The 16857-nt window shown below is 41.4% G+C and overlaps 2 protein-coding genes across 3 annotated transcripts in view; one reads left to right on the plus strand and one right to left on the minus strand.

Moving 5' to 3' along the window:
* The window catches only part of LOC114878625 (cilia- and flagella-associated protein 298), a 69932-nt gene that overhangs the window by 24465 nt on the left and 28610 nt on the right, over positions 1 to 16857 (minus strand). The window contains exon 1 of one of the 2 annotated variants that reach the window (XM_029192643.2): positions 937 to 1378. The exons of the other annotated variant lie outside the window; for it this stretch is intronic. The gene's annotated coding sequence lies outside the window, so the exon portion shown is untranslated. Of the gene's footprint in view, positions 1 to 936; positions 1379 to 16857 lie in introns of those variants that run through there. 2 annotated transcript variants of the gene reach the window in all.
* Positions 13770 to 16042, plus strand: LOC114878624. The gene is made up of 2 exons (XM_029192642.2): positions 13770 to 15628; positions 15951 to 16042. The coding sequence occupies exon 1, from the start codon at positions 14284 to 14286 to the stop codon at positions 15616 to 15618; it is 1335 nt and encodes a 444-aa protein (XP_029048475.1). The 5' UTR covers positions 13770 to 14283; the 3' UTR covers positions 15619 to 15628; positions 15951 to 16042.

Below are 16857 nucleotides of genomic sequence, written 5' to 3' on the forward strand. Positions count from 1 at the left end.
TTAGTAAGAACTTTGAACCTCGAAGTTTAATTTAACCCGGATGACTCAGCTACTCGAAAGAAAGCTTTCACCTCGTTGTTTCAACCTCTGAAAGAACCCTTTTCGTGTAACATTGTTCCCCGAATTGAACGATTACGACAAGTCGAAAGCTCACCACCCAAAACGATCAAACCGTCCCGCTCCAGCCTTCTTTCACTACTAAAGCGGGGGTGGGGCGAGGAGGACAGGATCGGGACGTTTCGCATTTACAGAATCACTCGACGTAAATCAACACGCTTTGTGTTAAGTGTTCACGTTGATTGCGCTGTCAAGTCCGCAGCGAAACGAAAGGAAGCATCCAATCTGTACGAAGACTGCGTCAGAGTTTGCAAATGGAAGCAACCAAGCCTACATCGTTATCCAGCAATTAGTATATGCACGAACGTGCTTTCGAACTCGCCAATTCAATCCCGACCCGTGCCACCCTTCGGTTGGCCCTTGAAAACGTTCGCGAGTATTCCCTTTCAAAAACGAAACGTAATTAAAGCTGACGAGTCAACGTGAATCCTGTACCGATTCAAGAATCGCGGTCGCGTTTCCAGGACAAAGAATCTGCAATATTTCAGAAACTCAAAAGTGTCTCGTGTTTTCAATTACCCGACAAGATTCACCTTTCAAATGAAATCTTTTTCTGTAAATTCAAAGTGGGCCAACATTTATGATTCTCAGAGAAAGGATCATGTTTTCTTTCATCAGGATCAATGAAACAGGGCGATGGTTTCCTTCAATGGAATCCTCGAACGTAGGAGGGTCTCGAATTGACAAGGATCATGGTCAGAATCGCGACCATAACCACCCCCGTAGCCACCCGATCGACGAAGAAGCTCCGTAAGGCGCGACCTGACCGTGCAAGAGGTCGGTTCGAGAGGAAGCTCGGGTTAAAGGAAGGAACGGTACCCCCTATGAAGAAGAAGAGAAATCGTCGGGGCTCTGCGCCCTCTTCCTGTGCCCCCGCATCCTGTCCCACCTCCTCCTCTTCCCGCGTTCCCTGCTCAGACTGGCCTTTTTCTCTCTCCCCGTGTTCTTCGTCGCCTACTTCGCCGCACTATGTCACACTGTCCACCGTGCACATTTGATCGAACCAGAAAGGACCCACTCTGTTTTCCGTCAAGTCAGAGCGGGCCTGCTTTTTCTTAGACTTCTCAGTCCACTGATCGTGGCTGCCACCTCATGGTTGACGTTGTTCCTTTCTTAATTTTTTTTCTTTCTCTTCGTTTTTTATTATCGTTAGAACGATATCGGTTGTTCACCGTCAACCTCGAGCTTCCATCGAACCTAAAACGCGACACGGTGGAATGGAATCGCGGGAAATTTTCGTGCTGGCCGCGGCGCCGACGGATGCCGGGCTACTGCAGTCGGTGGAGCTTTTGGGCGAGCTTATTTTCGAGCGACGACAGCGCCACAGTGGCATCTGGTGGCATCGACCGCCGCCACCGTCAACGACGCCGCCAACGACGCTCAAGCCAGGCGCCCAGGGCGTCCCCTGTGCACCCGGAGCCTCACCTTCTCCTACGCTTTTCTGTTCCTTGCCTTTCCATCTTACGTTTATACACGTTTGCATCCCTATATCTCTCTCTTTCCTATCAGTCATCTTTAACCCTTCTACGCCGATGGCTATGTCATTAAGGACCTGGTGCTGCCAGGAGTCTCATAATGCCATTCTTTTAGGCATCAACATAATAAATAGAATAGATTCGCCTAACGTACTTATGCAAAATAGAAAATATTTTCCCATGGCTGACGAAAACCAGTTTGTACTACTTAAAATGGACTGAACCCTGAAGGAAACCTCTTGGTTTTATAAAAAGGTGACAAGGAGTGTTTCCGCGTTTTCGTAACACGTTAGAGATGCTTCTTGAAACTTTATTGCTTTAGGAAGTTCCACGATTTCGAAGAAAGTAATCGTGGTTCGGATGATTCCACTTCAGCCGCGACCATTCAAAATGATTCATACCTTCACCACAGCACGTTGCTGTCTACTTTCACAACGAATCCAATCGGTTATTTGACTCCAGGAAAATTTAGAAGGTCGTGAAATTTCGGTTTACGTTCAGTTGCTATTTGTGTCGGTTTACAGCGGGGTAAGTTCAATCCAGTTGATTCTGGAAATTAGCCAGGGAATTTTAATAGATGTTCTACGGTTTAAGGTCGTATCACGACGTATTTATCGGTGCCTACGATTTGTTGTTAATTTACGTAATATACTGCAGAGAATTGATCGAGAAAGCACGAAATGCTGATAGAATATGAGGAATAATTATTAGGATGAATAATTTTGTTTACTGGGTTCTAATGATGACTGATATAATAAGCTCTGTAAGATATCTAGTTTCGCTTTGATAATAGGATCTCCTTCATAGAGAATCAGAATCAGTTGCACAGTTTGAGAGAAAGGAAGTTCTCTAGGACGTGAATGCACCCTCCAGGGTTTCTCTAATGACCCGCTGCTGATGCAGCCCTGGAGCTACGGCACAGAAACCAATAAGAACCGGTCCAGCCGGAGTTTGGAACAGTTGTAAATCGCTGGAACGAGATTAGACCGAGCGATGTTCGAGGCGACCTGGAGAAATTACAGGAGTTTGTCCGGCACTGTTAATCGATCCCCCTAGTTAATTCTCAAGGAATGTTGACAGTTCATCCAGAGAATTCCTCCGTAATTAGGCATTATTCGAATAACTTTCGAATAAAAGAAAAACCTTTAACGGTTAATAGAATTTCGATTCTGATACACGAACGATCACAAATAATACGATTTTCCGGGAATGACCAATTTTCCAACTTGCAGGATTATTTCGTGTGGTTAAACGTGGCCAAAACGCCAATCGTATCAATCGTGCAAACGCGTTGCAATGTCCATTTCCGCTCGCTGATGAACAGTTGATCGATTATAACGATTGCTCGCGTTGGCTATTGTCGCTCACCAGGGGATAAATAGTGTAAGATCCATTAAGAGGGATGATACTCTCTCGAGATTATCACACTCTGCCACAATCTGTTACGTTTGCATTTTTAATCACGTGTGAGAAACGAGTCGTGCCGGAAATGGAGCAAAATTACCAACATAATTAAAATTTCACATATGACTTTTCTGTCATTCATGAGAAAGAATATAATATCACCATAGCAAAATTATTAAATTACCTAATTACTTAATTTACTTTAATAAAATCTTTATCTCGACAACTTTGAGCAATCAGAATCATCAACACTAGAATATTGCACCAACATTTTAGACTTTGTGAAGAGCTAGTCGTCGCTCCTTAGCACTCGAGAATCGAGTGCCTAAGAAGCATTTAGCCTCTAACGACAAGCCATACTGAAATCGATCAAAACAAGTCTACAGGACGTTGCACTTTCAACAATGTCGTAACGAACCATCTCACATTGTGAACGTGGTCGTATTGAAAGTGAAGTGCACTTCGAGCACCCTCGAACCAGCCAGGTTTGTTTCTTTATTAATGTCAGATTGTTACACGGAATATTTTCATTCTTTTCCTACCTTGCCTTTTCTACACTATTCATGAAAAAAAATGTTTAAAGATAGTTTCGGGGATGATAAGACGACCAGCATAGGAAAATAAAACAGCAATTAGAGCTTCATAATTAGAAGCAACCAATCTTTGAATCGAAAGTTAATGCTCGCTGAAACGAATCTCAAAAACTGCTGAAAGAAACCCGAAGGAAGATCGTACGAGTTGAATGGCACTCTTGCTTCTCTCGATCTCAATAAATGTCGTAACGTGTTTTCAAATAAACTAGGCTAATGAGATGTACTCTAGCTTCCGTCTGTTTATTCATCCCTTCAACGTTCGGGGATAATATTTGGAGAGGACAGGATCACCGTGGCCTCCTTTCCCCCGTGTTCTATTAAACAGTTACCAGGATCTTGTTTGTTCGCGTGTCTGACGATGTTCTCGAAGAATTTATCAGGTTCACCAGAGTGCAAAATAGCTCGTCTGGGAGGCAATCGTTTCGCGAGAAACAAACACCGTGTTTGTCGTTTATTCTGCGAGCTTCTTAACTCTACTCTCTTTGCTTTTTCCCTTACCGACTTTATTACTCGGTCGCTTGTTTACGCATGGTTTTATGGTTCCTGTAATTCCAGCACCCGTGTTTCACCATGGTACTCGAACAATATGTATTTCGAACTTGTTAGAACTGATCAATACTATTTCTCGGTACCGCGACCACCTCTTTACGGTCTATTAGTACCGCGCCGTCCCGGATTTCAGTAGTATAGGAACGGTATGGTCAGACAAGAGGCTGGTAAGTAGAGCGCGTTTACGTGGATCGAACTTTCAGAACTCTTCAGTCGCTAATATCGATAATTTTTATTTGTAAAGTAAATTTAATATAGACGCGTCGTTAATTTTGTATGTCAGAAATGAGACAACACCACGAAACACGTTTCATCAATCAAAAGAAAGCACAAAAGCTACGAACATTCCTGCACCCGGATTTTGTATTAAACTCGCGGAACACTGACAATGGTGTTACGTTTGTCTGAAGCACGAGAAAGGTGATGAATTGCCCTTATTAGCCCTGCCAGCGAAATTGGCTCGTATTCTACTGTCGCGACATGAATCAAAGTTTTCCTTTCACCTTTTTATTTTGCCTCTGGCAGTCGAACTTCTCTTTCGCCACTGTTGGCACGTGATTAATACAGGAGTATTGAAATAAACTGAGGCGAAAATAATTTGGGTTGCATCATTAGATACTAATTTCAAGGAAGAATTTAGAAAACAATTGGAATATAATTACTTTTTGGAGAGTTGCTGTATTTCTGCAATGTGCTATACGGTGTAGTCGAATCGGACGGTTCAATTTATAATCGACACGGGTCGACAGGAAGATCAGCCACGTGGTTGAAATTCGAAGGCACGAAACAAGGAAACGGACAGCTGGTCAGAACGCAATAATATAATAGTGACCGAAATTCCTGGCGCAACTCGCGACGAATCACGTACGTGCAAGTCAACAAGCGTTGTAGGCAAGGATGCCAGGAATTTTGGTAATAATCCACGATGAATTTCGAGCATTTGCCTAGTCCTGTTATATCAGTTGCCGTTCTCCTCGTTGCCGTAAGGAGATTTCGATCGATGATGCGGTACAAAGTCGAGCCTCAAATTATCACGCCTTGGGGTTTCCGAATCTGTGTTAACCCTTCGACAATTTATCCCAATTGGGCAGAACCTCAAGTACGAAACTATTTAACCTGAGACAGAGTTAGTCATCAGGATGCATCAGAGCTGTTCAATTTAGCATAAATATTTGACACGTCAAATAATCCAGGATACTTTATAGTTACAATTATTAAAAAAATGATTTTTCTATTTTCTAATTTAAATTTTCCATCTGAAATTTTGGAAACGTATCAATACTTATAATTTTTGTACCGTAATTAGATTTTAATTTCTTCGATGAAATTTATTTCTATTAAACTGTAGAAGGGTTAAGCAATTACTAAGCGCCTCTTTGTTTCTCCAACCAACGATCCTCGGTGTTTGAGGCTCGACGAATGCTACAGACGACACAAACGCAACGAATCAAAGAAGAGGAACCATTGTAAGATATCGTGCTTTGTCGCGATTCTCAACGGAAGTCACAATGCCAGCGGAAAGATTGACCTTAGCAATCTAACTAGTGTCGGGGAGCAAGAGAAAGGTTTGTTCTTAGCGCGATGCTTTCTCAGGGAAAATTGGCCCCGAGCCAATGAGCCAAAATGTGGGCCAAATGTCTTTCTCGCATCCCCGCACGTTGTTCCAGGGATTCGCTGATAATCCACCCCCCATTCCCGTAGGACGTCCGATGCAAATGACATTGGTATATCTTCGACATTAATTGTACCTTTTGACCCCGATCGGTTCTTGCTACTATCTCCTGTTCTTGACACACAGGTGTCCTCTATCAGTTTCCATATATAGAATTTGTTTTTTTCTTAGATAACAGAAACACCGAGTGATCTATTTAAAAAAAATGGTTAAATTTTTTAAACCCATCAGAAGAAATGTTTCAAGTCCATATTTCGAGCAAGGTACAAATATGGTACATGGAGGAATTTATTGAAAATCTCATAGGTGAGTGACAGTGTGTCAAATGCAAACAGCACTGGTAAGTCTTCCATACGTAATTGATCATTTCTTCGTGTTATTCTCTCTGACATTCAAAAATATATCAATTTGAAATTGCTTTCTTTCCTGTCTGTACAGTTTTGCCAATTCCCTTTCACGATGGAAAGAATTTCCCGGATATTCTTGAAATAGTAGTTGAATTTACAAAAATGTGTATAGAGATTGATGAAAGAAAAATTTTCATGATTGATGCACGATGTCTACAGAGGGATGCTTCAAGAAATACAATAGTTCTTTCGAAACAAAGGACGCACTACGCGTACGAGATTATCTCGTGGATCGTTTTGAAAGCAAGATGAATTCACAACGCTATTTCCGGTGTACAAGCGTTCCGTGTAACTGATTTCACGGAAAATCTGCATACATTACGCGATGCGTCAAATGCAAATGACGCCGATAAATTTACAACGCTAAGCACGGCACGGCTACAATTAGAGGAGCGTGAGTTAAAATCACACGAATTACTCTGGTGGATGTAATTAAAATAACAACCGAAAACTCTTTCTGTAACAATATTTTCTTTGAATAAACAAGTTCATTAATTGAAAAAGAAATTTCTTTCGTTGAACAAGCAAAACTCTGACGACGGGGTTGTCCCTTTTAACTACCGAACAGAATTAATTCAATTTCCCATAAAAAAAATTTAAAAAAAACAAATGATCAATATCACCGGATCGCGGCTGTAGCAACTCGTTTATTTTTCCGCGTCTGATTTTACGCGCAGGGGTGCACGTACGAGGGAGTACTTTTTTTGTTTCGTCGTTATTGATTTACATTTACGGCCCAACGACACCAGTCGACAGAGAAATTATTCGACGATATCGGGAACAGGATAATTCATGCCGAAAACAACTTGTTCGCCGACGATGAATAGTTTCATTAATCATAAATGAAAACGCCGCCAGTCTCTTTTCCGCAATCCCAGCGAGCATTCAGCGATAATAATCCGTTTCTGGCTGTTGCAGCTACGCCGTTATCTTTCTACGATTTCCAAAACGACGGCTGCAGAAGTTCAAACTACCCGTTGAGTGAATGCAACGTTACGATAAAACGTGTCATTTTATAGAATTAATAGAATTTATATTTGTATAGAATTCTCCTTAAAGAGGTTGATTTTATTTTCAACACTTTGCAAAAATTAATTAAAATGCACTTGAGTTAGCTTAACTTTCTTCATGAATTCATCGATTTTAATTTATGGAAATTTGTAATTAAATTTCTTAATTCCATAGATAAGAATTTTTGCTAGGAATCATTTCAAATAAGAATCGCCATCATGCAAGGGGACGTGAACACCAAAACGATGCCAATATCAGGAATATTTTCGCGATAAACTGGTCGGAAAGAAGTCGAAACGATTTTCCACGCGTGCCAACCCCTTTTCTCATTTCTGTACATCATTTCACGTTCCGCCAAGCCAAAACGAAACCTATCCAAAATATGCATCTGGAAACCTGCGACCGTCGGTTAAAATTTTCGATATGTCTCTGGAAAATTTTTTAGTAGATTCTTTCTCTTTTCATTTCAATGCGCATCAAGTTTGAAAGCATCGGAAACGTGAAAATACGATGCAGAAACGATAGGACAGGTGTTTATTTTCGAATGTAGCTTGGCACATTACGCTTCGTTGCATTATCGTAACGTTGAAAGTATATTACCTTGTCTGTATATTGGTTACCGTTTCGAAATTGAGATCCGTGTGTTTGTACACTCCTTGTACAACGAGTCCACGGAAATATCAATTCCCAGACGGTTTCAAAGCTACACGCCAATTTCTTTGGCACGTAAGCCAACCGTTCGTTCTAATTTACTCACTGCAGGCGCAACTACCCTTGCCAGCCGATTATTATTCGCTGTGCAAAAAGTAAAAAAAAAAAAAAGGAAAGGGGATGCAGAGCAATCGCTAACGAAATTGTATTTTGTTTGCCTACTTCAACGGCAAAGTTCCAATCTAGTCGGAGAACTGCTCAGTATTATTTCTGAGCAAGAGTTATGTATGATTACACGAGACAAAAATGGTACTACCCCTTGCAAGTAGAGGAGATCAATGATAACAGTCATCATAGTTAAAGAGATAATGAAAGATTACAACCATTTGATATTGATAACACGATAACTAGGTCTCGCGTATATTTTTAACGATTGAAAAGATAAACGGCAAAGTCTCGTTGATTAATCGCCGGCAGCCTGTTTTTTCGCCTCCTCCAGTATGCTCGCGTTCCGTTCAAGGAAAAGCAGGAAGAGTGGTAATCATAATAAAGCTTTCCTGCTGCTTTCATTCATAACTGGTCGACCGTCTTGGCGGAACCGCGCGAACAAACAAATTATCGAGAATGAATTCTTTCTCTTTTCCTAGTTGCCGGAAGCGAAAGAATGAGAGGAGAAATTGTAGACGTCCGCGGAAACGTAAGATTAGTTGGAACCTTCTTGCCAATTTCGAGCAATTTCTGTGAATATTTCCCGCTGTCTTTTCCCAGCTACTAACAGAAACATAATAAAATCGTGTCGAGCATCCTAATGACAAATATTCACCGACATTTCGTATAATACAATTGCTAAATACTCGAAACGTTAGTAATTAAAAAAGAATCTTGAAATCTATAAATAACTAGAAATATTAATTACACAGTATTTAAAAATAATTTCACATCTTCTCAGATACTTTTCAACAATTCCATTACCCTGTTAATGGAACGAATAACAAGACAATTACGATACAATCTAATTGATTTCCTTTAAAACAGAGGGTGGAAAGTATCGAAGAGGAAAGGTTCTCCGAATCCAAACCGCGTAGCTAATTAAACCGATCGCCGCCCAGATCCCGGCTAATTAATTAAAAGAAATAAAGAAAAAAGAAAAAAACGAGAAAATCCAGCGCGACTGTTCGGCGCCAAGTAATTTCCATTATTATACCGACTCGTCGCTAATATCCCTTATCCCTCCCTCGAATTAAACACGGAAAGAGAGACCACAGAATCGAATTCGAAGGGTGTACGGATCGATATCGCGAGCGATGCGGACCGAACTAATAAAACTTCACGAACACAACAGAGTCCAGGCTAACTTCCCTCGCCGTTGTTGGAAAAACTTTAATCAGGCCAGTTCTGTTTCATCGGAGCCGAAATCAAACGTCCCGTTACAGACAATGAGGATCGATCGTCTCACCCTTCGTTCGAAAGGGATGATCGTGGTTCGTTGAAAGAAACCAACTTTCCGCCCCAGGGGGTCTTTCGCGAACAGAGAAGCTTAGAAACAAACAAAAAAACACCCGAGGTGACAATGGAAACGGTAGTCGTCGATGCTGCTCTTCAACAAGATCAGGAAATCTGATTTTCCGATTACCATTCGTGCTGCTTTTTTCCCCCGTCTCTTCGGGGTCGAATGGAACACGAGCCGAGAGAAAGAGGAAGTTGTTCAGCCATATCTCGTGGCTATACATAATTGCGAGTCCTCGTTCCTGAAAATATCGTGACACTCTGGCCGTGGACGTGAGAGTGTTTTCGAGGAAAAACTTGTCGGTGTATTGGTGGCAACAGGAGGTGGTATTGATTTTCTGGTACGATACGGCAACAACGAGGTGGAGCCATCGCAGCTCCAGTGGTAGCACCGCCATATTTGTTTCCCCCAGGAAGACCAGGGAGAGACTACGGAAAGTGGATTTTCCAAGGGCTTCTTCCAGTCGCTAATTCATCCTCGATTCACGTAAGTACAACCAGTTGACGGTTACACGTTCAAGCTCGAGCTTTTCGATGCATCGTTCGAGATTCCGGTGATCGGGAAACGATTTATCGACGCGCGACGGACACACTGCGGCGAACCGTGTCCGTCGATCGTTCGCGGTTCTACCTTTCGAACAGGCTCGTGTAAACAACGTGCGAGCGACGATTGACAGGTGGTTGTTTCCGGTTAAGTGATTTCTAACTGATATCTTTCATAGTTGTGTCGAGGTTGATTCGAAATTTGGTGGCTATCTTTGTGCGAAAATTCGACGATGCGGCAGTTGACGCAACCGCATGGACGATGATCCTGTTTCTTTCAATTGGATACCTTTGTTTCGTGAATGATCGTTTTGATTAGGTTTGATAATAGTAATGGATCGATGAAAGGTAACTATGTGTAGGAAATTTGGTGTAAAAGAAAACGTGATCGTTAATGGATCGATTGGATCTATTCTTAGGCGCAGCACGTGGTGATAGAGTACCGTGAATACTTGATTCTAATTCAACTACACTCATGCTTTGAGTCTTGCAGATATGGAAAATGCAGTTTAGATTCTTTTTATAGTGTTGGGAAACAATAACTCGGTGTATAATAAAAATATGTAAATATATTTTCATTAATTTCTTGTTGCAAAAGAAAAGAAAGATAAATCTTCTTCTTCGTTGAATATCAATCAACAGTGTTAGAATTATTTTGATGTGAAATTGATTTTTGGAAAAATACGATGAAGTTGCTTGTCAAATAGATGCTCTTGATTCTCGAGCTTTTGTTCAATGTTATTCCATTTGACGTTTATCGACTATTACACGACCGTGATCTCTTTACGCATCGGAACTTGATTAGATTGAGTTCTGTGTGATGTAAATCGAAGTAGTACAAGTGCATTGTGTTCGTTTTCTTTCTGTTACTGGACAACAACGTTTGTACGACAGTCTGCGTGAAGTTGTAGAAATTATTGGGTAGATCACTGAGAATATCTTGACAGTTTCCCGATAGGCCATTAAACCAGGATGAAAGTATTTTTAAATTAAAAGAAAGTATTCCCTTTAATATCAGTCGAGATTTCTCTACAAGTCTGATTCATTTTTTATCAAAGGATCTGTGTCAAACATCTTTATTCCTAGCTCCATCTGCAGACATTTAAATTCATCGGATAGTTTCGATCGTCTACATCGATTATACCACAAGTATAATGCTCAATCTTCTCTGTAACGTCTATCCCTTGACCCTATAACGACTCACGAAACCGATATAATCTTCCATTTCTCGTGGCACACATCGCACCAAGAGTTTCTTCCACCGATTTCATCTTCAATAAGCAGTATCTTCGAACTCGTTGCACGGACGAGAGAAACGATTCTGTCGATAAATAGGTGGCGATAAAAATTTCAACTTAAAACGAGCTTCTCATAGGAAGCGAACGAACTAGTGCATCGACCGGTAGAGAAAGAAACTCGTGGCGTGCAGGAAAAAGCCCGAGCAATCGAGTAGATTTTCCTCCGCGTGCGTTTACCAGCCGACCATAAATCAGACGAGCTCGAAATTGCACCGAAATATTTATGCCACTGCCGGCGGAGAGCACGAAAGTGTGGTGCTCGTTTAACGAGCACCGCGTCGCGACAAAAAAAGGAAACGAAAGGGTGAAGAAAAACAAAAGGGAACGAAAGTGCTGTGCTTGCTTAACTAGAGGCGGATCCGGGAAGAACAAAGGAGAGACGCAGGAAACGTCGAGTATAATTAGTGATGACTTTAAATCGTTTGGAAAAAATTCAATATAATGGTTCCTTTATGTCTAATAAACACCATAAATATTCAATACAATGATTGCCACATTGAAGCTACCAAATATTGTATTATTTCTATTATTCATAATTTTAAGTAGCTAATATGAATATTTTTAATTAGGTAAGTAAAAGAATTCTTTATAATATGGGTGATAAATTCTTATAGAAATCCAAAAATCACATATGAGTATTAAGAAATTTCTCTACTGTGGCCGTCAAAAATAAATTAACTTGACATTGATTTATTTGAAAATGAAATCTCCTACGAAAAAATGTCGGTCTACATTTTTAATTTATTTCCTCATGTAAATACTCTTTTTCTGATTATACAACTAAAACGGAAACACAGTGTACAACCTGCGATGGAATTGCAAAGGACGGTCGATACGCGTAGTGTCGAGCAGATCTCAAACAACAAGGTGTAAAGCTGCGGGCGCCACACCGTCTGCGGCTAACGCTCGATAAACCACATTACACGCTAACGCGTCGTGCTTTCTACCTTCTCCACATTTTCTTTTTTTTTCTTCTGCGCATCGAACTGTGTCAACCGTAGTTAAGGTCCTGCCGCGACGGAAACTGTGTCACAACCTCCATACTTGCCTCAATTTCTCGAGAATGAAAAAAAAAAAAAAAAAAAATTGGAGCGTATATGTTATGGAAAATGCTAGGTTGATGCTTAAGTGGTGCTCCTCGGTTAGCACGCGTTATCGCGATTCCGGCTTTAATTTCGCGACGAAGAAAAACCGAGCTTCCACGTCGCTCATTCTTATTGTACGATTACCTCGCGGCAGTCTGAAAAAACTCTTCCACTTTTTCTTTTTTCTTTCACCAACGTCGAAGAAAGTGCTATGACCCCATGAGAGATTTCTAGTCTACCGTAATTGACGGTATCACGGGTTCTCGTGTTTTAACCTACTCCTTGGAATATTATGAAAAATCAGGCAGGAAAATCTCGGAATTTTTTCTAAGAATATTCTTCATTTGAAACTTGGTAGTTTTCTGAGATCACTTATGAAATTCATTGGATGAAATTGAAAGAGAATAACTTTTCTGTGGCAACACAATTAAGTACACGTTAGTGCTTTCATCTGCACGTTTTGTATCGTGTATACTTCTGTCGCTTGCTCTTCAAACTGTGTCACCTGTCCTGAAAGACCTATGGCAGGGAAAACTGTGTCACAGTAGATGGTTCGTGTCGCGAGCTGATAATCTCAAAGGGAAAACTAACTAATTTTCTTCGTCATTTAATATTTGAAGCTGAAGTTATAATATATTGAATCATCCGGAATTTAATAATAACTTCAAAGTAAAATCCTACAGTGTAATTAAATTTTCGTTGAATTTTAGAAATTCCTCTAATTGTATAACGTAGATTGTTTTTCGTTAACAGAATGTGTAATTTTCGAAGTCACAAAGCAAAGAATTGAAAAATGAAACAAGTATGGAATTTAATCTGCTCAGGTTGAAATTCTAAACTTCATTAAAATGATTAAAGAAAGTTGAATGTCCGACCCAGTTTCACCTAGAACGCATTTGTATAATGTTTATTCTGCTTGCAGTTACATGCAGCATAACGATAACATCGATTTCCTATAGAAATAACGTGAAGTACGTGGAAAACATCTGTGCTCAAAATGTATTAGAATGACAAGAAAATTTCAAATGGGTCTACTCTTAAAAATGAAATTATTTTCTCAATTCATTAATAGTACTTAAATTTGCAAATGGGACATACATTCAAAAATAAATGAAACACGCGTGTCTCAAAATAATGTAAAAAAGCAACAAAGAACCTAGAACTGAAGTTGGCTCTGACTCGAGAATTAAAATCCAATTAGTAAGAGGAGGAAAAACGCGGGAAGATTTTTGCGCAAAGCGTGTCACTTGAAACGATACAATTTCTTGCCGCTGGATCCGCCGGACCCCGCCATCTCTGGACGATTATCCTGTAACAGAGATCTTCCTGATGGCACGGTGGTACACCAATGACGTCAAATGCGGCAATATACGGCGTCGTTGCAGTTCGATATGGCGCATGTGCGAGTAATCGATCGATGCGCGTTGCCGTTCGAGTTTCTCGGCCGCGCACCTCACACGAGGCGCAAAGCGACCGAAAGCAGAACACGCGCGCGACTAGCCTCGTCCTGCTGTAAAAAGAACGCCGTGGCTCGGACTCGCGAGAAACTCTGACGTGGATATCGTGAAAATCGCGATGCAATCTCTCGTGTGCCCTTGAACATCATCGGGAACATTTAGAAAATCATTTGGACCCAACAGGACCAACTTAGCCCAAGGTATCCAGGCTGAAAACGAAAACTAACATCGAGGGTGGTGACACTGACGACTGGAGCGCGACAAATGTGACGGTGCGATGGAGGAAAACTGTTGATTAAACGTTCAGACTGATCAATTTCAAATGAAACTCATCATCTGAGTTTCTGATCGAAATATACGATAAAGAAATAATCAGACAGAGATCAGTGAATCAGACGCTGTAACCATGATGTAGAACACGGCACAGCGCGCAAATGGCGATGAACCGGAGCTAGGATGTAAACTGCTGGGACAGTGAATCATCATCTTGGTGATCGAGCAAGAGATTCGGCACGATGCCGAAGCAAGTGCCAGTGGAGAACTTGGTGATCCCGCCGCAAGACGGTCGGATCTGCGGGACCATATGCATCTGTCAAATGACGGCTGTCTTATCCTCGGTAGCTCTGGTCTACTTAACAGTGGCGATCTACATGCCAAGTACGAGAGCTTTTAAATCAGGAATCAGCGAGGTACCAGTAATGTGCACCACGATACGAGCTGTGAACGCGGACAACTGCGACTGGGGTAGCTGTGGGGAGTGGTGTCTCTCAAAGACATCCGGTCCCTGCGTCCAGATCCACGTAAATCTCCGTAGAAACGGTTCTACGATTCTACTAGCGAACTGTACCAACACTACCAACAAGACTTGTTACGGTATCGATCAGGAGAACGCGAAGAAATCGAAATGCATCGCGGACGAGTGTCGCAACCTGACTGGTACGTTCAATTGCTCGTCCGGGGTGTGCATCAACATAACCGATGCGTTCGAGTGCATTTTCCACGATACAGATCCACCAATGAAGTGTTCAGGTAGAAGAGGAAAGATCACCTGCATAGACATCGACGGTCTGTTCAATTGCAATCGTGGCACCTGTGAACGGATCAGGACACCCTACAACTGCGATCGCAGATGCGTGGACATCCCGACCAGGAACAAGAACATGATCCTGATGAGCGGTGACAAGGTGTACCTAAGTCAATGCGAAAGAGCCATAGACGTGCAAACTAATCGAGAAGTCTGGCACGAGGATCGCGGTGATGTGATGATGGCGTCCTGTTACGGGATATTTAATTCCACCCTGGGCGTTGAAGCTGTAGATTGCATCAATGGCTCTGTTTTAGAGAAGGACCTACTCACTGATCTAACCAACTTCACATACCTGTCTTATTTGAATATATTTGCGACCAAACCATTGGACGAGACCAGAATGGTCGCTCCACCTGAACAGGATCTGATCATTGCTAATGAAAGTCGCCTGCTGATTAATCTCGAGGGCTGCGTCAACACCCTAAAGGACGAATGCAAGGAATTTCTTCATGAATATGGAAAAGATGGTTCTGATCATAACGCACGCGCCAGATTTCCTTGTTACTATGCAGAAGGCAACACTGATGTGGTCGTGTCTCGATTCGACTTGGAGAGCACCTATAAGGAGTTCATTGTCGCGTTGCTGTTGCCTAGTATTCTCTTTGTGGTCAGTTGTCTGACGCTGATCTTTTGTCAGAGGACCGTGGTGGTCGGCGATGACGCCAAGATGAGATTCAAGGGCACTGCTGGATCCGCACTAGAGAAGAGCGCTTCGGGTAACGTAGGGGATGCTGGCGGAGGAAACTCTGCTATGGCTCTCTGAGATCCGTCACGTAAGGATTGTTAATCGGTGCTCAAAATTAGATCTACAGCAGATAATATTAGACGACTTACGACCTTTTCGATAAATTTTGCAATAATTTAAAATTAAGTCCTGAATTAATTTTTTATTTGTTAGTATTCTATGATAGCTTTCCTCTTCTTGTTAATAAGAGTCTTCAGAAGAGAAACTTAAAATTACAGGAGTTAAGAAAATAGTTAACTGAATGTAACTAGTTAACAAAGAGCCAACCAAGATTCGAATAACCTCACACGATTTCCAAGTTCCTCGAAGCAATTACAGAATGCTTAAACAAAACCTTTGTTTGTTCACAGGCATTCCCCTCCTGGAGGAGAGTCCGGCTCGTCAGTCGATATTCTCCCTGCGCGGGCATTACTAAGGTGTGGGGAGGGGGGGAACGCGTGGTTAAAATTCTCATCTTGCAAAAAGCAAAAAAATACTCAAAAGCATACAACAAACACACTTCAGCCAAAAAAAAGCTAAGCATCGAGAAAAAAGAAAACGAGCAAAAAAATACAGAGAAGAAAGAGAGAAAAAACACGGTGAAGAGAAAACGTATCAAAGCAAAGATTTCTCCTAATTGCACTGCCTTGTACACACAAACACGTTCGAGAGCACACGTGCTTTTAAAAATGATACTGTGTTAAATACACACCGACACATATACACGCACGTGAATCGATTAAACAATCACATCGAATTGTTTGTACGACATAGCTCTCGCCTGTTTCTCTCTTCTGCCGACAAAGGAGATCCTGAATTTTCGGACTCGACCATTGAAATAATTTTTTGGATAACGACGTAAAACTGGAACCAGACAATTCGGCGTCTTTCACACGTGACACGTTTCGTCGGTAGCTTTTTAAGTGTCCCCCTTTTCTGATTGATTCGCCGTGACAGTAGATAAGAAATCATCTAATTACATATAGCCTGTGCGTATCGAGACTAAGCAAACATTATATTCATCACATTGTACACAGAAAAAAAAACACTTTTGAGGATCGAAGGACGTGCCTTGCTGGTATATGATCGATCAGAGACAATCGTTGCACCAATAACCACGAAAGAAATTAGAAGAAAACTCTTTGACAATTTATCGCTTCGTTGCACCTGAATCTTTTGAAAGTACTTCAACCTTATACAATTAATCTAAAGGAAAGCTCAACATCGGCCTACGGTGACATAGGAGCAATACATCATTGATTTGTTCATTTGAAGAGT

The sequence above is a fragment of the Osmia bicornis genome, chromosome 13 (genome assembly GCF_907164935.1).
Source record: "Osmia bicornis bicornis chromosome 13, iOsmBic2.1, whole genome shotgun sequence".
Classification (NCBI taxonomy): Eukaryota; Metazoa; Arthropoda; class Insecta; order Hymenoptera; family Megachilidae; genus Osmia; species Osmia bicornis.

Coding starts and splice junctions, on each gene's coding strand:
- LOC114878624 (XM_029192642.2), top strand. CDS start 14,284: ATGCCGAAGCAAGTGCCAGTGGAGAACTTGGTGATCCCGCCGCAAGAC.